The sequence below is a fragment of the Rhipicephalus microplus genome, chromosome 2 (genome assembly GCF_043290135.1).
Source record: "Rhipicephalus microplus isolate Deutch F79 chromosome 2, USDA_Rmic, whole genome shotgun sequence".
Taxonomy (NCBI): Eukaryota; Metazoa; Arthropoda; class Arachnida; order Ixodida; family Ixodidae; genus Rhipicephalus; species Rhipicephalus microplus.
The window spans coordinates 282,933,331-282,955,035 of NC_134701.1; the positions used below are offsets into that span (position 1 = coordinate 282,933,331).

The window sequence follows — 21,705 nt, forward strand, 5'->3', positions numbered from 1 at the left end:
GACTTAACGAAATCAACACCCATACTGCAACAACCATCTATCACACTTTGTAGTGAATTACTGTCTCAAGTAGAAGTACTCGAAACACTCCGAAAACTAATGAAGTTGTCCATGGTGAAGCTCTGCCGACGTTCCACAGGCACTGTATGTAGTTCTAGCACTTCCAAACAAAACAATTTGAAAGACGCACAGTTCACCTGAAGTTGCAAGGCATTTGGAAATGTGAACAGCATTCACAAGCACAAGTGTCAAGGCGACGCTTGGGAATCACACAGTTGCGGTGCAGTGTGGCTTGCAAATGTCGTAGAAAATTATTGCACTCTCCTGAGGTAATGGCTCTTGAAGGCAGGAGCTGATCACTGAGCGTTTTTTGCACTACAAATTTTTTTTCACTGAAACTGTCTGCCACTGAACAACTTTCACAGAAGTTGGGTTAGCTTGGAAACTGGTGTTTGCTGGTTTGATCCATATCTGCAATCAGATGGAAGAAAAAGAAAACTGTAAGCATGAACACACAATAATGCAACAATGATTCGAAGCACATCCCAAATTCGCTTTAGTATTTAGTTCATACTGTCATTCCTGGTAGCTGATGATCACCTTTAATGCTGCCAAAGGAAGTGATGCCTGCATACAAACGTTACAGTCAAATACCTAAGGAAACTAATCAATGAAACATACTCTGAACCGTGGGAAACCACAGCCCTCTGCATGTTGATTCTCAGAAAGGCAAATATTTGCTAATGGCGAGGTTTTCTTGTACTGCTGTTACTGTGGCTTACTCTCTTGCTGGCACCCACATTTTCTCAATAGACCCATATCGCACACAAAAAATATTACAGTACCCGTGACAAGGAACTGCATTTTACCTTTGTGTATCATGCATAACATGATTATTGCTTCCACAGACTACATTTAAGGGAACTTGTCCAGAATAGACTTCAGTGTTTTTCAGGATCTTTGTCAGGTTCCAAATTGTACGCCAAGCTAGTTATCTGCTACCATGCCATCTTCTATTTTGGCGATATTTCTGATCTACCAACGTTAACTGGTATACTACTACAGCATAAGTATATGATGATAACTTAAAGACTGCTGCCACCATGAATGTGGAGCGATCTTTTGCTAATTAATGTTAGAAAAAAACTAAACATTTCTCAGTATGGTGTGTCATTTAATCCATGAAATATATAAAGTTCTATAAACTAATTGTTGTCTAAAACACTGAAAGCACTTCATATAGTTCTTTAAAGCACTTCAAATGCCCAGTAGTACAGGAAGCAAGCTGTCAGCCCCAATCCAGAGCTTCATGTCACAACTGCCCACTAGAGCTGCTTTCATAAAACAATTAGTCCTTGTAGCTAAATATTTATCCCGTGCCACATTCCCGTATTCAGCAATTAGTTTCTACAATGCTTTGATATTACCGAGATCGAAGAAAGACCAAAGCTGCTCAAATAGCCTTTGGTAATGTGAGAATTGTACAAAAGGCCTCTGTGGGTCTAATGACCAGTGCCATCTTATGGCTCAAGTAGTGCAGGATTGGGGGAACTTTGAAAAGGTCATGAAGTGCACCTCAGTAAGGTGACGACCGGTCCTGTGACTTGCGGAACTGCCCTGCGTTGAGGGCTATTGTGTGGCATCCCTCAACAGAAAGAAAAATCTCCAAAAATGCCAGGCATTCCACACTTTGTTAATATTCTTTGGCAGCCCCTTGAGCTCAGCTGCAACTAGTCACTCTGCTTGTGAATGTTTTAGCTGTATGCCAATGGCTCCTCTACAAACAAAAAGAGGCATACTGCGAGAACTTCAAGATTAAAAATAAAAAAAATGTAGCATGAAAGGAACACAGGACTGGCGATCTTGTGTCACTCTAGCTTTTTTTTTTTTTTCGAGCTGTGCTTTCTCTTGTCAAGTCATGAACCAATTCACCCAACAAAGCATTTTCCAAAAATGTCAGCTAACTGCACATTTCATGGCAGCCACAAACTTTTCTAGCACAAACTATAGAGACGTGACTTCATGAACGCAACTCACCAAATATGACTTCCATAAAGTAAAACATGTGATGTGGAGCACTTGTAAGGCTCTCAATCAGTGATGTGCGAAAATTGAGCCACACCTTTCCCGAGTGACTACACCTTGTGTCACCAAACTTTTATGTTATTTTTATGTTTTCATCAATAACTTTTGTTTCGTATTTGAGCATGTTACAGCACAATGTGAAAAATTTTGTCTACTCAGATAAAAAGGTTTTTCTTTTAATACAGATTTTAAAAAAATTGTATGATAGTGACGTTGCCGTCATTTTCGCACATGTTAAGGTGGAAGTACTTTTCCAAAGCTAAAATGATTTTGAAACAACTAATTACCAAGAACTATTTAGTTAACCTTTTATTTATTGATTAGAGAGCTGTTGTTTATATCAGAAAGTTGTATTTCATCATAATTTATGACACACTCATTTTTAGAAATCGCAAAAGTCACACGTAGTTTGAGATATTCCTCACCGAGTTTTAAAGGCAAAATCGAAACTGATCGGGCAATGCATGCACGAAATGCGACTGTTCATCTTCCTGAATTCGCAGTCACATTATAGTGAGGTGATTTGAATGACTGCGCACTGCGGTCACATGTTTTGAGGAAAAGCTGAAAGTCATCTCGCCTCTGTCTTCGCATCACCTTACTTTTGCCTGTACTGTACAGTGCTTATACGTCGTTTTTTTTTAACTGTACACAAGAAAACAGCAATATCAACGTTTCCTTTGTCTGGAAAGCATAAAACTTATCACAGACAAGCGAAACAGTTTCTCGTGCCTTCTTATCACAGACAAGCGAAACAGTTTTTCGTGCCTTTTTATAGCCTTTCCAAAAACACTCGTCGCCAAGTTAGAAAATTATTTATGAAAAAATAAGTTTGTTTCCCATCATGCTGTATAAATCCACCTCTTCCTTCGTCCGTGTGCCCCCCCCCCCCCCCCCCACTCCCCCATTTCAATACTTGGAAAGTGGTCACCCTACCCTTCAGGCTCGGTGGAAAAACATAACCTGGGGATACCAAACACTACTATAAACAGCTCAGCCAAATGTTTCAGCTGTGCAGTACAAGGAGAGTTTAAAAGCAAAGCAGGAAGTTGACAATTTATCAGGCACCCTTTTTTTGTACAAGGGCCTGCGCTCACTCTCTTCGGAGCTGCTGGCACCTGCTATTCGACAACAAGTAGCAGCCAGCACGCTGTTGGCCAATAGATGACATAAATCGAAAGTGGTGATAGTATCGGATGCACTTCCCATCACAGGATACTGTCACGTGCCAGCACCATGCTTCATAGACTGCTAACATTACATAGTGAGGCACACTTGCACACGAATCGAAACAGAGGACAGCAACGGAATGCCAGAGGAATCAAAGTCATACTGAAAAGCGAATAAGCAAGTGGATTGCAAAAAAGCAAATAGCAGATATCATTAATAAAGGCTACAATTAACCGAGCAAGGTAGAGACTTCCACGGAAATATAATGTATGACATGACATTCCAAGGTGTGCAGCTGGGAAAGGCTGATGAGTTTATATCATTCTTCCTCCTGTATATTTTTTTTCTTCTTAGTCAAACAGTAAAGCTTATTTTTCTCTTTTTCTTCAATCTGTGCTTACACCAATTGCAACTAATTCATCTCACAGCAATTCCTGTAACCTTATGCTCTCGCTCACACGTTGCAGCACTAAGCTGCAGCACTAAGCTGCAGCTGATACGTACAGCTAAAAGACTGACATCCCAAACTCCAGAAAAAGGGCCATCCAACATAACCGTAAAATGTCATTTTAAATATTGAACTTCGGCGATGACGGTCAGAACACACCTCCATGTTTAAAATGTATTGAGTTATGTTAAAGTAAAAAAAAAGCGGGAATATTTATGTCCTCCCTTAAAAAACAAAACGAGAAGACAGGAGTGGTGAGCAAAGCATTTTCGGGCCTTCCATTCATATTCACCTCTCATTCGCTTGCTATGCTTTTTTTCTCAATGGGTACCTGGTACCTCAACCGTGCCATAGAGAAATAAAGGTCTGTGCACATGAGATTTGCTGCTGGAAACTTTCCTCGCATGACTACCACAAGAATGCAACTGCAAGACAACTACATAGCTGGGCATTTTGTTGATGCTGTGGCTGATGATTCATTATTATTAAGTCCTTTCTAATGAGTGGTCAGCTTTAAACTACTACTTATACGGAATTCACATGGAGTGATACGTAATGCTATCGTACAATTTTACCATATAATATGACTCCTATGAATGTGATTTCTTGCCTCAAACGACGCCTCTAGAAGTCTTAGTCCAAAGCAAGTTTCAAGCAATGGTGTAGCTCTCTAACAGAACGCTCGACTTCCACACAAAATGCCTGTGTTCGATAGTGGCTAAAGCCATGATTTTTGTTCTTTGAATCTATCAGAATCTTTGCTCAAGGATGATGTTGCTGATGCCAAAATCAACACAGTCATTTCTAACATTATTGCAATAAAAAATCCTGGAAGTCTGAGGTTCAATGATCTAGAAGGATAGTAATAGCCATGTCGTAAACATTTATTCAAAACAGCTGACTTTTTATGAATTTAAAACATGTCTCGCATATCACAGAACAAATAGAAGAATTTAGAATGCTTAGATAGCACAGAACAAATGGAATAATTGAGTTTTTACAGCTTGTTTCTCTGTTTCACACAACCTTAAGAAAAACCAGGAGGTAATGAAGTTGAGGAAAGCATAGAGAATGTTCATTGTACTGTTTTTATAAATGAGTTGTAGTAATTGTGATAGAGACGTCGATAACGTAAAGCAGACGAAACGACAACTTGCCACTGGCAAAGACTGAACCTCCCACTTTCTTGTAACGCGCCTGGCGCTCCATCAATTGAGTCAGTACTGTGGTCAACTGCTGCTGCAGCTCAATTGGTAGAGCACTGGGTGAGTTATCCGAAGGTTGCCGGTTTGGCCCCTGCCAATGACAGGTTGTCTTTTCGTGCACTTTACTCTCTTCACATCTCTGTCGTCATGACAATTGAGTTAAAAAGTATGAAACGGTACAACAAACCTCCCCCATACCTTCCTTGGCTTCATTACCTGCTGTCTTTTATTAATGTTATATGAGAGAACAAGCATACCAATAAAAAAAAAAGTAAAAATAAAATGAACGACCAAGTTCTAAAGAGGACCACCAAATGTTGAAACATCAAAAGTTGAAATGCAACTGGCTGCCTGCTTCACATTTCGCGAGGTGAGAAATCAGCATGAACATTTCTCACCTTGCTCACCTGGCTTGTACTACCACTCTTCAATAAACGAATCTCAACGTAAACACAGAAAAAGGCATGTTGGATCTCGCATACCTCGCTCAGAATGGCCCAATGACTTGAGTCATATTGAATGTTCAGTCGTAGGGTTCGCACACTGCCTATTTCAGGTGGCAAATTTCCCTCGGCAATCCCTGTGCTGTCTTTGAACCTTCCAACTACATAGAATCCATCCAGTGTCCTCGTAAGTGGCAGGATCACTGGCTCGTAGTCAAGCTGCACTTCAACTGTTGTGTTGTAGAACTTGTCATCTGGATGCTCTTGGTTTCCACTACGGAACAGAAACCTGAAAGATAAAGGGCAAAATAGTGAAATCAATGAGTTTTTTCAAAATGAGAGTAAGTACTGGCACTGCAGTAATGCACAGACGCCCTGTGTGGGCAATCACAAAAAAAGCGCGATTCTTCAAAGGGCCCGTTTCTTTGTTAGAGACAATCATTTGGAAGCTGGAGAATAGCGCTCGCACACCAAGAAAGATGCCATAATGAAGGACTTCATTTTCACCAGAATAAACTCTTGACATTCACTTCAAGCCAAACCATTCTGTCTAAATTAAGTTTACTTGTGTTGTTCAGGAAATGAATCTGTGACATTATGACCTCCGTAGAATGCCGCAACGGTTAATCCATCTTGTCAGTTTTATGTAGATGTGTGTAGGTAACATGTAAATGTGTATAGCATGATAGATTGCACTTTTAGTGCAGTGCGAAACTATGAAGACAATGAATATGGACAAGCACTTGATTTCGTCGAGAGCACTTTGAAAATGTAGGCTTGTGGGAACATTTGCACACTTCAAAAATTTAAACAAATAATAATGTATTCAAATTCACTTTAGTTCAAGTTTAAGTTATTGAATGTTTCGAAGGATTCGAAATGAACGCATAGGCATATATTAGTTTGCATGTATTTCCCTCCTAGAGATAGTTTCACAGCAGTGGAGGAGTGGTATACCTTGATTATACCTTCACACACACACAAAAAAAAAACACATCTGCACTGTCGCAAAGCCCCAATTCAAGATTAAATCAACATACTACCTTCACATTGTTTTTCAGTTTAAAGGCTTGTAACACCAGCCCCTAACTACTCTATAACTACAGTTTATTTATTTATTTATTTATTTATTTATTTATTCATTTATTTATTATACAGCCGGTCTGATCTTCAGACCTTAGGCAGGAGTGGGTACAAGTGAATACAAAAAAAGCTTACAATAAACACACATGAAGCATTGCGGCGATAATAACAACAAAAGAAGAAGACTACAATGAATTCATACAAGCAAAGTGGCAAGATATTTAAATAACCAGTGAAAACAAGAATACGTAAACATATGGAAGAAAAAGAGCGTCACGGTCCGTGTAAAACTATGTCAGAGCCATGTCACATGAACTGAAGGGCCTGTAGATAGGATGATAGCGACGAGCATTCCACCACAGCTGAGGGGAGGGAATTCCAATTGGTTGCAACTCTCGGAGAAAAAAGAATACTGGAAAATGTTGGTGCGACAAGAGAACTCAGTTACTTTTTTTTATTATGAAGGGACCGAGTAGGTCGCCGGTGGGAGTCGTTTGGATATGTATTCTTTTTGATACCTAAATGTCCATAATAAAGAAGGTAAAATAGTCTCATTTGTTCGCGGTATCGGCGATTTGCTAATTTTTCCAGCTCAGCCGTCTTTAGAAAAGATGTGACTGATGCCTCCCAGCTGTATTTATTAAAGATGAACCTAACTGACTTCCTCTGTATTTTTTCCAATATTGAAATGTTGCTTTTTGTGTATGGATTCCAAACACCGGCACAATATTCCAGGAGTGGCCGAATAAATGTTTTATAGGCTAATATTTTAACTTCTGGAGAAAACTTACTCAAGCGCCTCCTTACGTATCCCAGTTTTTTCAATGTCTTTCTATGTATGTAGTCAATGTATGTAGTTGAATGTATATATGTAGTTGAATCTCAATAATTCGAACATGCTTAATTCGAACTCACACTGTGGTCCCGTCAAAGCTATATGCATTCCAATGGGCGAAAACGCCCTGTAATTCGAATGCGGAAGCACTTGCGATGGTTAACTTGAACATACCGCGCTTTGAAAATGCTCTCAGTACCACGCCCAATCTCACGACGGCACCTCCGACACCTCAACGCTGTGCGCGAAGAAGAAAAAGAAGAAAAGAAAAAAAAAGGCTGCGGCAGAATGTTTGCTCTCCCTCAAGTGCCGATCTGTGACCCGCCTCTGTCGCGCTTCTCCCTTTTCTGTCCCTGCCGCGTAGAGACCCTTCTCCTTTCAACGCCACACATGAAGAGAGGGGAAAAAAACAAAGCTGTTGTGGAGTGTTGGATCTCTCTCTAATGCCAATCTGTGATGCGCCCGTGCCACGCTTCCCCTTTTTCATCCCTGCCACGAAACGTAGCGACTATACCATAGTCTAGTTTACTATAAAACAGACCCTTGTTCATTGAGCGCCGTGTGCGAAGAGAGCAAAAAAAAAAAACTGCAGCGAAGTGCTGGTTCTCTCTCAAATGCCGCTCTGCTCCTCCCCCGCGTGGAGACGCTCCTCCTTTCTCATCTTGTGCAGGCCACGCTCTAGCTGCGGAGCAGAGGGTAGCAGCGGAGAGGCAGTCGTTGCCGTCGTTTTTAGAGAGTGTTCACTGCAAGGCAAACGTGTGCAGATGCGCATCACGGATTACTTGAATTAATGATGAATGACCTATGATTTGCGAATAAATGTAAGCCTTTTGAAGCTTCCCTCTGGTGTGTTAGCTCAACGCAGATGCACCATTGCATGGTGAGCCCTCCGTTCGTATAGCTTTAATCAAACCGAACTTCTTTGAGTTCAAACAAATTTTCAGGCCCCTTCGAGTTCGAATTGTCAAGATTCAAATGTATACTAAATTTTAAAGCGTAACATATTTTACAAACATTCTTGCATTCTGCCAAAAGTCAAATCCTACTACCATTCAAACTTTTTCTACTTCCTTAGAGCCAAAAAGAATGACATTTGCTCTTGCCTTGTTTATTATAAAATTATATTGTGCTTGTTAGTTGGGTCATAAGAAATATGCGAATTTTTCTTTGCAATATGTGATATGTACTATTCGAATTCAATATGAAATTATTCACACCAACGGTCAGTTTAGCGGTTCGGAGGGCTGGCCAGCCGAGATTTTCCAGGCGGTGAAGGAGCTGTTACGTTTAGCCCGGCAGTTCATCTGGGCAGACGCCATTGTGCGTAAGCCAATCTGCTAGGTTGCTTTCAACCCCATTGGCGCCCAGTCGGCTAGAGGCTGTCCTGTAAAGGTTCCAGATAATAGCCGAGTCTCAACGAAAGCTTCGCAAGACAACCCTTTTGTTGACCAGTTTTGAACAGCGTGGAACAGCGCCACTGTGGCGGTTCTCTTGGAGTCGAACTCTCGACTCGGCTGTCGTCGCCAACGCGAAATTGCTACAAAAGCACTGACAGCCCGGAAGTGTGAGAACGCGTTGAAGAAGCCGTTCTCAGGAATTGAGCGTTTGGACTGCCATGTTCAAGAGAATTCTGGAAGCCTGTAGCTGAAAGCAGCCATGGACCGCTGCTGACGTTCGGGACAGCGGCCATCTCCCCGGAGGAGCTCAACTTTCCCTCTCCGGATTCTACCTCCTCGCCCTGCGGTGCCTTCAAGGAGTGGGCCGGGTGCGTCATTGTGTGGCACTCGTGCTACCATTGGGCCTTTTCGCCCACCCGAGTGGTGCAATATCTGCACCCTCTCTGGTGGGTGGACCACTGAGACTTCACGTCACTTGATTAGTGGCAAGTGGTCACCGCCTTCTTCGGACCTCCATGTGAAGAGATGATGGGCTATAAAAGCCGAGGACATTTTGTTAATAAGAGCTCGATCGTGAACTGAATCTCTGTTGTACATAATGTGGGATCTTCTGAATCTCTGTACAGTTCCCATTTTTCTTCTATCATTTACATAAACCTTCGTTCTTATCTCTTACGAACGCATCTCATCCCTGGCAAAGAGCGGCTATGCGGACGACGGCGGGGTGTCAGCTACCATAAAGATACCCGCCGTACCTGCCATCAACCTCGAGCCTTAACAGTCTCCAGTAACGGTGAGCACGAACAGGCAAGAGATTATTCAAAAGAATAAACAGAGCTGAGAACTATTGACAAACGTAACAGAATCGGACGCCTCAAAAAGAGAACAATCACTGCTTTGCACATGCAATATGAAAAATTTGTGCAGTAAAATGATTCTCAGAACCATCTTCACTGCCTTCCTAAGCTACATGCTCACCGTTCTATCCGGATGGGTGGTGTGAACCGAAACGTGATGTTGTCCCCTTTCTGAGGCATCAAGGCCCAGAAGAAAGTGGCGCCCTGGTATGCTCTAGCAAGGTTGTAGTTCTTGTAGGATTTGAGTGAAGTGGTCACCACAGCTGTTGGGTTCGCATGGCTGACGTGAAGTGCCAGCTTGCCAAAGTGGCGGTCCTGAGTGTGAGAAAGGCAAGAAGATAAGAATGCATTGCATTACTCCCCAAATGTTTAAAAAACAGTTCATGTAGAGAGCCGTCCACATCAGAAGGGAACCCCTCATTAGCATGCAGGACTTCATAGAAGCTTATGTTCAATACATAATTCGAAAAATCATTGAGTTTATGAACATATTATTAGACATCATATAATGGGCATTTCTCTTGCCATGTAGAATTAGCATTCTAGTTTTGCTGGCTTGCATTTATAACGAGATGTTAACCTTAGATCTGGTCGACCTTGTACATACTCCGTCTCACTCTGAGATATTGAGGACAGTCAATGGCAGGGCAACTCAAATAGCTTGCAGGGCAAACTCCAAACACCGTTCCAAAAGTACTCATGCGTTGCCACACTGCTGCTGTCTGCGCTGCAGGCTTCGGACTGAGCAAGTCCATTTAGCAATCACAAAACAAACAGTGTAGTGGCTCAGCTATTTCAAAGTATTGGGCAGTACACCAAATCTTGCACGAATAACTGCATCAGGACATCAATGATGCTGTTTCGACAAAGATAAGTCATCTGCAGTAAGTCCCAAAATGTGCCTTGTTTGACAAGTGTTAACCATTTCAAGCTTCCCATTACTTGGACCTTTTGTCTTTCCAGTGGCAGGTTTTTGCGACTACGCTGAGTTGATGACTCTCTCGTGAAGCTTGGCAGAAAGGTGGAATTCAAAGGTGCTCTCATTATAATGCAAGATTTAAGCGCATTGCCTGTTTCATCTAAGATAAATTCCAAGCAGATGGTGTCAACAATGAGGCCAGGAAAAAAAAAAATTTGTTTTGATAAAATGGTGCGGCTATTTTCACTGTAACAGCACGTAGCACTTCGTTGTTATACAGAGAGATGGCACTCCTCTTTAGTGTGAGAATTTTCATTGTTTATCCAGTGTTTCTGCACACAACGTACACGCAAGGTGACGGGCAGTTTTTCATGTTCAAAACAGAGTAAAGGTTCCTACCTTTCATCGTAATGATAAAAATGATTGACTGATGCAGACATTTGCAAAGCAGCTCAGACTTATTAATATAAATGTGCGTAGCATCGTCAACAAATCAATAGAACAAGAAGATATCGTGTCATGTTGAAGCTATCGCGTCAATCAAATATTGCCGTTATGATGGAGACCTGGCTTCAGGATGACATTGCTGATACTAATATTTTTCTGCCCTCATATTAGCATATCGCTGTGGCCGCCCTACCGGAGGTGATGTGGCTGCTTTAATAAAATATGGAATTCGAGCATCACTGGTACATCAGATAGATAACCATGAAAGTGTTACTTTGAAGGTTTTCTGCGCTGGGCGCACTTTCTTGTTGTGTGCCGCGCGCCCGCCATCTCAAAGCCCATGATTCCCGATGCACCAGCTAGTTTTTTTGCACGATTTATGCGACCACTTACAGTCATTTTCATGTAATGAAGCAATAATTGCGGGTGACTTTAACTTACCCTTTGTTGACTGGCACTGCCCCTTTTCAAGTACAGACCAATCTGCGGATGTTGGGTCTTTGCTTGATATTGTACTAAACCTGGATGTGCAACAAGTAGTAACAGAACCTACGCGAGTTTGTAATGCGTCCCCTGCGATCCTAGATGTTGTCTTTGTTTCTAGGTCTATTGAAGAAATCACAGTATCTGTTAGTCTCCGTATTTCCAATCATTCTATGGTGTTGTTATCGTTTAGCATTCAAAAAATTGGCAGATCCCATGCACAGTGGGAATCGATGATACGCGAAGCACGAATGAGAAATGTTGATATGTCACTTTAAAATCAGCACAACGTTACAAGGTGTAATTAAATTATGCCGTACATGACTTCCATGTCATGATTATCACATTTGGATGTGTTGCTTACCTTCGTCTTCTATTCATGTCACGTGATACCAAATTTACTATATGTGGAGCTAGCGAAACGGCCGCGAGCACGCTATGAGCGTGGTAGGTTATGTTTTTACATGACACGTGTGTCAGGATTATGTCTGCACCAGTCATATATTTCATCATCCACTGACGTCACGTAACACCGAATTTCGTAAATGTGGAGCTAGCAAAACGGCCGCAAACGCATCATGAAGAGCCCAATATACTCCAAAGTAGAGTTGACGCACGCGCACGCTGGGCACAGCGACGCTACATTAGCAAAACAGGAGCACTCCATAGTCTGACGCCAGGCGCGACCAGCCTTCATCGACGCGGACCGACAGCAACCGGCGCGAAATGTGACATGCTGTATTTCGCGCCGATGCGTTAGCCTTACAACACTGCGTCTCCCTTTTTTTGTGACGGAGAGACGCCGGACGCGCTGAAACACGCATGCGTCAAAGCAACGCAGCGTGGCGCGTGCCTGCGAGTATATGGCAGGACCGGTGCCTGGCGTTGGCACGCCAGCATGACGTCACAAAACGAACGCCGGCACGCACACGCACCGCGTCACGTCAAATTGTATTGGCGCTTTGACTGTGGCATGTAGTCATGTTCTCGCATGACACGCACCTCATGATTATCATGTTTACACCAGTCAAATACCTTCATTATCCATTGGCATCACGTAATACCAAATTTGGTGTATGCAAAGCTAGCAAAACGGCAGCGAGCGCATCATCAGTGTGGCATGTAGTCATGCTGTTACATGACACGCACGTTGTGATTATCATGTTTGGATGTGTCATTTACCTATGTCGTCCGTTTGCGTCACGTAATACCCAGTTTGGTACATGTGTAGCTAGCGAAACGGTCGCCAGCGCATCATGAGCGTTGCATGTACTCATGTTGTTACATGACACGCATATCATGTTTATCATGTTTGTACCAGTATCATACCTTCGTCATCCATTCACGTAGGTAAATAAATAGGTAGGTAGGTAGGTAAGGTAGGTAGGTAAATAGGCTCAAAGTTGCAGAAGTTCGCTAAGAAATGCGAACTTCTGCATTTACAACCCTGTAATGAATTTCCTGAAATTTCTTTTGTAAAAGATTTCTCGTGTCAAAGATGGGATCATTTTGGGTCATCTGGCACTAATGTTTGACAATTTCCTTAGTTCTGATGTTAACAATGTCTGGATTCAATTCAAACAGATCTGTACTTATTATCTCGATAATTTCATACCTAATAAAGCTAAGAAAACTAAAAATCAAATCCCTGAATTACGAGACAGGTCTTGGACTTAACGAGAAAGCTTGAGCGCCTTAAAAAAGAAGAGCTTCTAAAGACGTAGTTGATGCTGCTAGAATTGCCCTTAATGAAACACTAAAATGTTCTAAATGGCTTTACTTTCAGCATAGCTTACCAAATTTTCTAAAGGCAACCTCTTAGAGTTCTGGGACTTCTTAAATTGAAAAAAAAAAAGTCTGTCAGCGAGATTCGAATCAATGGTGTTCAAATTGATGGCGACAACACCATTGTAGAACATTTCAATATCTATTTTCATAGTGTGTTCTCTGTTCTATCAAAAACATTCGATAACCAGTATTCTGCCCAGACTACGAGGATGTTGAATTGCAGCCAGGTATTGTCACTATGCTTTTCAACCTAAAGACAAAAGCATCACTTGGTCCTGATGGCCTTCGAAATGCCTTTATTCGTCACTATGCCGAAGCACTCACCCCATTCCTCACATACATTTTTTGTACATCGTTATCTTCAGAGCTACCGGTTTGATGACGAACGGCACATGTAGTGCCCGTACACGAGAAAGGGGACACTACGCTGATTACTAACTATCGTCCAATCTCGCTCACTACTTCCTGCTGTAAGATTAAGATGCTTGAACATATTGTTGCAAATTACATAGTTAAATTTTTGACAGACAACAACATTCTTTTTTCAGTTCAGCATGGCTTCTGAAAGGATTTTTCAATGATTATGCAACTAACAGTAATGCAACGGTTATGTAACAACTGCATTGTTACTAAAATTGTTTGATTGTCTGTTTCTATTATGGCTTTGTATAATGAAACAACTGTATGGCATTTTGCGATTCCTTCTTTTTTTGTGATTTTAAGGATTATGATTTTGTGTAAACAAATAGGTATATTTGCATATGTCCTCACTGCTATAATCTCTGATGAGATTGGCAGTATTATTAAATACATAAATAAACAACTGTAATTCACAATTTTGCAAGCATTCTCGACAAACCTAGACAAACTGATGCAACTTTTTTAAATTTCCAGAAAGCGTTTGACCTCGTTTTACATGAAAAGTTACTTTGCAAACTAAAATACATTGGCCTCCCCTCTTTCATAATTAATTAGACCTCTGCCTACTTAGACAAACGCACTCAATCGGTTTCTATTAATGGCCACTACTCGCGCCGTCTGCCAGTTACCTCAGGGGTACCACAGGGCAGCGTACTGGGACCACTCCTGTTCTTAATCTTTATTAATGACATCGTTAATGTAGTAACAGAGCCGGTTCAAATACGCTTATTTACAGATGATTGCATATTGTACCATGAGGTTGTTTGTCGAGAGGATCAGGAACTTCTGAACACTAACCTTCATAACGTTCACACGTGGTGTCAAAAATGGGACATGAAGTTAAATGAAACAAAAACAGTTAACGTGCATATTATGAAAAAAAAATAAACAAGCAGTTGTTTTTTTACAATCTTCCAGACAGTACCCTTGTTGAGGTAAATGAATATGAATATTTATGAGTGACCATGCCTAACAAGCTCGGTTGTAATTCTGGTATCGCTAACATTTGTGCTTCTTCTTTTCCTAAACTTTGTGCTCTGCGATGCAAAATAAAGCAGGTGCCCCCAGAAACCATACTTCAGGCATATAAAGCACTGATTACGCCAAGCTTATAATACACCTGCACCGCCCGGGATCCGCACACCAGCCAAATTATAGTAGCACTTGAGATGGTTCAGCGCAAATCTGTCATATTTATTTTTTCTAAGTTCCATAAAACTGACTCACCAACAGCAATCGTGCGTATTAATAAAATACAGACTTTGAAATTATGACAAAAGATACTCAGGCTTAAATTTCTTTTTCTCCTGAAAAATAAGTTGTCCTTTCATTCCGGTACGCCTGTCAACAACAAGACAAACCAGACATCATCACTCTGAAACCTTAACTCCTCATCAAAAGAGAACTAGCACCTTCAAATTTTCTTTTTTCCCTCGCCCTATTAACGAATGGAACACACTGCCATCATCATTGCTAAAATCAATTAAGTCTATCGACACAATTACTGATATGTAAACTTTGAATTGAGCTGTAAATGTCTGTTTTTTTTTACCTTTTGAAATTCTATATTTTGTTTTGTAATTTTGCCCTTCCTGTCTAGGCCCTGTGGGCCTACAGTATGTTGTAAATAAATAAATAAATAAATAATAAATAAATTTCATGATATTTGCCACGTGATAAATGTGTGGAGTGCACACCAGGTTTCTTGAAATCTGTTTTAATATTATATCAAGTGAGAAATACTACATATTTTAAAATAAAAGCTGACCTTGCTAGTCATTTCATTACATCATTTTGCACCTTTGTACATTAAAAGCTCTCATTGATTGATATGCGGGCTTTAACATCCCAAAACCACTATATGATTATGAGAGACATCGTAGTGGAGGGCTTTGGAAATTTTGACCACCTGGGGTTCTTTAACGTGCACCCAAATCTGAGCACACGGGCCTACAACATTTATGCCTCCATCGGAAATGCAGCCACCGCAGCCGGGATTCAATCCCGCGACCTACGGGTCAGCAGCCGAGTATCTTAGCCTCTAGACCACCACGGCGGGGCAATAGAAGCTCTCAATATAAACAATTACTCATTCTATACTCCCAACAATTGTGTGAAATAATTAATGGCATCAAACTCTCATTACTTTAGATATATATGACCACATTCTCCTTAATCTAGATGAGCTTCGGTGCATGCAAAGTACAGCGAATGTGCAACACAAAAGGGTGAGAACGGAACGAGCATCCAGTCAAACGAGGCAGTGCAGCTCTCATTATCATGGCCATCAGCAGGAACAGTATGATAATTGAGAGGAAAGTCTGAACATCTTGTGCCTATTTTCGTATACCATCGTGTGTGACACTGCCTTGGTCCCATATCTTCAAAGCTGGGTGGTCATTATCTATGATCGTGCTATTAGCTACATAGGTTTTATCTGCAGCAAATTTTGGATTAAGACAGAAACCATGCATTATAGCCATTTCGTGAGGGAAATGAGAGATGACGAGAACTGCAGGTTGCACACTGCCTTTACGTGAAATAGGAACAGGATTCATAAAATAACTAAGTGAATGAATGCATGTTCATTCACAAGGCACTGGTATGCTGTTTTTTTTTTCTTTTGAAACACTAGGTAACTTGACATTCCATTAGTTCTTCCACTTTTCACAGACCTGTGGAATTTTAATGAGCAAGCTTTTAGTGTAATAATCATTGGTTTTTCACATTGAAAATACCATCTACAAGTGGTGATGAAGTCATAAACAAACCGGCCCTAATTTTTTTAACAGAGAAAAAGGAGTTACCTTCAATTTCTGCAGTTTGCCTTTCAGGGACGAATGCATGCCCACATGCTGGAATAGCGATGGCTTATAATGAATCCATACGGTATCTACTCTCTTCCGACATTGTTTCTGTTGACAAAATAAATACAACAAGCATTACTATCTCACTGTGCCACAGCATTGTTAAAAGCTTTAGTGATATTGTTTTGTCGTTTCATATAGGTTATGGTTACAGATCAACAGCATCAAAGGGCAAACAGACAATTTTTTATGAGTGCATCTATGAAAGCAATTCGTGACGCTAGGCTACAAAACACAAGTTTTTGAGCAATGGTGAGCTCCAACGGGGTATTCATCACAGCCACCTGAACCATCAAGTGATAACTTCATACATGAGAATGAGAGACTGGTCTCAGAAAAACAAATCTATTCAATGCTACATTGTGCAACTGTTAATAAATGTGGCAGGCTTGCGTCTTAATTCTGCTGACAATGTTCTTAGGTTCAGCGACATTTTATGGTAATATCAGCATACTATTATACTGTCACTATGTAATGTTAGTGCTTACAACTTGACTCGCTCAAATGCCACTAAATAAAAATGCACCAACCATGCTAAAACTAACATGAAATTTCATGCAGACCTTACCACACACTGCCAACGCCCCAACAAATTTTGCAGCACACAGAAGTGACAACACTTTATTCAAGTCACAGCTTAAACTGCGTTTTTATGGCAGTGAAAGAGAGCTTGTACTTTAGCTCATAGTAAAAACAAATTTGAATAAAACTTAATGTCCAAGGTTTTGTGCATCAAAAATTGCCACATTTATGAGGGCCCCAGCTTTTGAGGACTCGGATTAATTTTGACCTCCAGTAGTTCTTAACCAGGTACATACATACTAAATGAGATTTTGTAAACTACTTTCAGTCTTAAAGAGAGACATCACCATGGAGAACAGAATACCAAAAGAACTTGAGCAATATTCAAAACCCCGTGCCGATCGAAAGCACAGACGAACATACGGCACTACTGCCACACCAGTGTTTGTTCTTGAGAACCTAGAATAAAAACTGCCAATATCACCGGCACCTTGTGGTAGTAACGAGTGTGCTGTTTGCAGCAATAAACCCTTTTCAAATATCTAAAGTTAGGTTCCCGGCTATGCAGTTTGAACAACTCATGGCGGCTTGTCATTTAATGCAGATATGTAGCCTGTTCAAGTGCGACTTGCTTACTCAACGGTGAGGAAAATGTTGAGTCACTTCTCTTAATATTGTTGCGTGAAGGCACAAGGGAAACTAGGCGTTTTAAAATATATTTACACAGCGCCAACGCGCAAGCCAAGATGGCGAACAAGAGAGAGCGCGCGCACACACAAGTCACCTCGTCTTCCTCAGCGCCTATCTCACTGTTTAAGTGGGGCATTGTCTCGTAACATAACCCCCGGGTGCTGAAGCACCGTCTCGGTGCTTTCTATTGTGTTGCCGAGTGGTAAAGCTTAAGGCGGGATACGTGGACAATGTCTGTAGACAGCGAAGCGGAGGCGGAGGAAGACTCGAGCGGGGCTATCTCGTATGTCACATCTGTCACCTGGCGCAATACGCGGTAGGGTCCCGAGTACCGGGAAAGCAGTTTTTCAGAAAGTCCGACGCGTCTAGTCGGAGTCCACAATAGCACAAGAGAACCTGGTGTAAAGGAAATTTGGCGGTGATGTGAGTCGTAACGATGCCGCTGGTGATCTTGCGATGCTAAAAGGCGCTGACGAGCAACTTCTCGTGCTTTGCGAGCCCTGGTGATAGCATCACGGGCGTATTCAGTCGTAAAGTCGACGGCTGTCGGAAAGATGGTGTCGAAAGGTAAAGTTGGATGACGGCCAAACACCAGGTAGAAAGGTGAAAAACCAGCTGCATCATGGCGTGAAGAATTATAGGCAAACGTAACGAAGGGCAATGCAACGTCCCAGTCCTGGTGGTCGGACGATACGTACATAGCGAGCATATCAGTTAAAGTCCGGTTGAATCGTTCAGTGAGTCCGTTAGTTTGCGGGTGGTAAGCTGTCGTAAATTTATGTTTCGTCTCGCAGGAGCGAAGCAGGTCGTCGATAACTCGGGAAAGGAAATAGCGCCCACGATCTGTTAGGAGTTGGCGTGGGGCGCCATGGTGAAGTATGACGTCGTGCAGGAGAAAATCGGCAACGTCTGTGGCGCAGCTGGTTGGCAAAGCCCGCGTGATAGCGTACCGGGTTGTATGATCCGTCGCGACAGCTATCCACTTGTTCCCCAAAGTGGATGCAGGGAAAGGGCCTAGGAGGTCAAGACCAAGTCGGAAGAAGGGATCAAAGGGAACGTCAAGTGGTTGGAGGAACCCGGCAGGACTCATAGAAGGTTTTTTGCGGCGTTGACACTGATCGCATGAGGCGACGTAGCTGCGGACCGAGCGATAAAGACTGGGCCAGTAAAATCGACGCTGTACGCGGTCATACGTCCGAGACAGTCCGAGGTGACCGGCAGTGGGAGCGTCATGAAGCTGGCCGATCACGCTCGCACGTAGGTGGGAAGGTACCACAAGGAGCAGTTCGTGTCCATCAGGGCGGACGTTGCAACGGTACAATGTGTCATCCTTAAGCACGAACAATCGAGTAGAAGGATCGGGTGCCGCAGAATGAAGCTTCTCGATGATGTTACGCAAGGCAGGATCTCGGCGCTGTTCCTCACGGATGTTGCTTAAAGCGGAGAGAGACAGCACACATGGCGATTCATCGAACGCTTCAGGTGGGTCCACTGGATTCCGAGATAAGCAGTCAGCGTCATGGTGTAAACGGCCAGATTTGTAGGACACCGAGTAGTTATACTCTTGAAGCCGTAGTGCCCATCGACCAAGGCGCCCAGTGGGGTCCTTCAAGGACGAGAGCCAGCAAAGTGCGTGGTGATCGGTTATGACAGTGAAATGTCGACCATGTAAATAAGGCCGAAATTTTGCTACTGCCCAAACGAGAGCAAGGCATTCCCTTTCGGTGATGGAGTAGTTCCTTTCCGCCTGCGAGAGGAGACGGCTGGCATAGGCGATAACGCGGGCGCAGCCGCTTTGATGCTGAACCAAAACAGCACCGATTCCGTAACCGCTGGCATCTGTGTGTACTTCGGTAGGGGCAGAAACGTCGAAATGGGCCAGAACAGGTGGTTTTGTTAGCGATTCAATAAGTGTAGAGAACGCCGTAGCCTGCGCAGCGCCCCATGTGAATGAGACATCTTTTCTCAATAAGTCTGTGAGAGGACGGGCGACTTCCGCAAAGTTGTTCACAAAACGTCGAAAGTACGAGCACAGACCGAGAAAGCTGCGTACTTCTTTAGTGCAGGTCGGAACAGGGAAGTTACGCACGGCTCGCACTTTATCGGGATCAGGACGTACACCAGAGGAGTCGACAAGGTGGCCCAACATTGTTAGTTGCTGGCGTCCGAAGTGACACTTTGACGAGTTCAGTTGGAGACCGGCATTGCGAAATACGGCCAGTATTGAGGAAACGCGGTCGAGGTGGGTTTCAAAGGTCGGGGAAAAGACGATAACGTCGTCAAGGTAGCATAGACAAATTGACCATTTGAACCCACGCAAAAGAGAGTCCATCATCCGCTCGAAGGTGGCTGGAGCGTTGCATAATCCGAAGGGCATGACCTTAAATTGGTAAAGACCATCGGGGGTGACAAAAGCGGTCTTCTCGCGGTCCATGTCATCGACAGCAATTTGCCAGTAACCTGCTCTTAGATCAATAGAAGAAAAATACTTAGCGCCGTGAAGACAATCTAGGGCGTCGTCTATGCGCGGTAGCGGGTAGACGTCTTTTTTAGTGATCTTGTTCAGATGTCGGTAGTCAACACAGAATCGCCAAGTGTTGTCCTTCTTTTTGACAAGAACAACAGGGGAAGCCCATGGACTACATGATGGTTCAATTATGTCTTTGGCGAGCATGTTGTCGACTTCTGCTTGAATTATGTGACGCTCGGTCGAAGATACGCGGTATGGCCGTCGATGGACAGGGGAGGCATCGCCGGTGTCAATGCGGTGCTTTACCGCACTGGTTTGACCTAGTGGACGATCACAAAAGTCAAATACGTCCCAGTATGACTCAAGAACGCGAAGGAGTTCGTCAGCTTGATGCGGCAAAAGGTCTGACGCGATCATTTTTTTAACATCAGGAGACGGGCTTCCTTGCGAAGATCGAGCATGTGTGAAGCTGGAGTGTCGAGCCTCGTTCGAAGACAGAGCTGATATGACGCATTCTTCAGAAGGAGTCAGCATGGCGAGGGCGATTCCGCGCGGAAGCACTTGCGGACACAGAGCAAAGTTGAGCACAGGAATGCAGGCGTGGTTTGCACGTAACTGAATAACAGTGTGTGGTAAGGTAACACTGTGGGTCAAGAGAAGGGATGTGATGGGCGCGAGCACATAGTCACCATCGGATACAGGTGGCGAGGGCGTAACGGTGATGCAGGTCACGGTTTGCGGTAACAAACGGACATGTTCAGCAGAGCACATACGGGCTTGCGGTCGACTGGGCGGATCAATCGGACACGGTAGGTCAAGTTGCACAGTACCGGCTGAACAGTCGATGAGAGCGGAATGAGTGGACAAAAAGTCAAGACCGAGGATCACATCATTGGTGCAGTGAGAAAGAACAGTGAAGAGAACTGAAGTTTGACGGCCGGCAATTGTAACGCGTGCAGTACAGACGCCAATAACAGCAGCCGTACTACCATCAGCAACGCGAACACTGCGTGAAGGGGCTGGAGTAAGTACTTTCTTTAAGCGGTCTCGAATGTGCAGGCTCATCACAGAAATATGGGCGCCAGTGTCTACTAAGGCTTTAACAGATAAACCGTCCACTTCAACGTCGATCAAGTTCTGATTGGTCGGGAGCGTCAACAGAGGAATTGGAGAGCAAGTCGTATCAGCAGCGTCACCTCCAGGAGCTGCAGCCGTTAGTTTTCCGAAGAAAACCGCCGGGCAGAGGACGGGGACGGGGAACGAGGTGGTGGTGGAGATCGGGAAAATCTACGTCGAGGTGAAGGTGAGCGACTGTACTGGGCAGTGGTCGTAGTGGTCGGGTCGTAATTAGCTGAGCCCTCACGCCGTGGTGGTTCCTGGTCATAGAGGTGGGCCGGTGAATGGGGGTTGGAGAAGTTTGGGTTTGTCCGATACGGTGAGGTCCACGTGCTTCGGCAATGACGGGAAATGTGTCCCACTCGTTCACATCGGAAGCAAATCGGCCTGTCATCAGGCGTTCTCCACGCATTTGGGTCACGATTACGTGGAGCAGGGCGGCGATACTGCTGTGGGTGGC

General features: G+C 43.3%; 1 protein-coding gene across 1 annotated transcript in view; it reads right to left on the reverse strand.

Moving 5' to 3' along the window:
- Nucleotides 1-234: 234 nt before the first annotated feature.
- LOC119180080 (alpha-1,3-mannosyl-glycoprotein 4-beta-N-acetylglucosaminyltransferase B) overlaps nucleotides 235-21,705 on the reverse strand; it is a 149,731-nt gene continuing 128,260 nt past the window's right edge. Inside the window, exons 9-12 of the mRNA XM_037431224.2 lie at nucleotides 16,388-16,495; nucleotides 9,645-9,838; nucleotides 5,391-5,640; nucleotides 235-471 (exon numbers count right to left, since the gene is read on the reverse strand). Coding sequence (XP_037287121.2) covers nucleotides 376-471; nucleotides 5,391-5,640; nucleotides 9,645-9,838; nucleotides 16,388-16,495 — 648 coding nt within the window. The 3' untranslated portion in view covers nucleotides 235-375. The remainder of the gene's footprint in view (nucleotides 472-5,390; nucleotides 5,641-9,644; nucleotides 9,839-16,387; nucleotides 16,496-21,705) is intronic.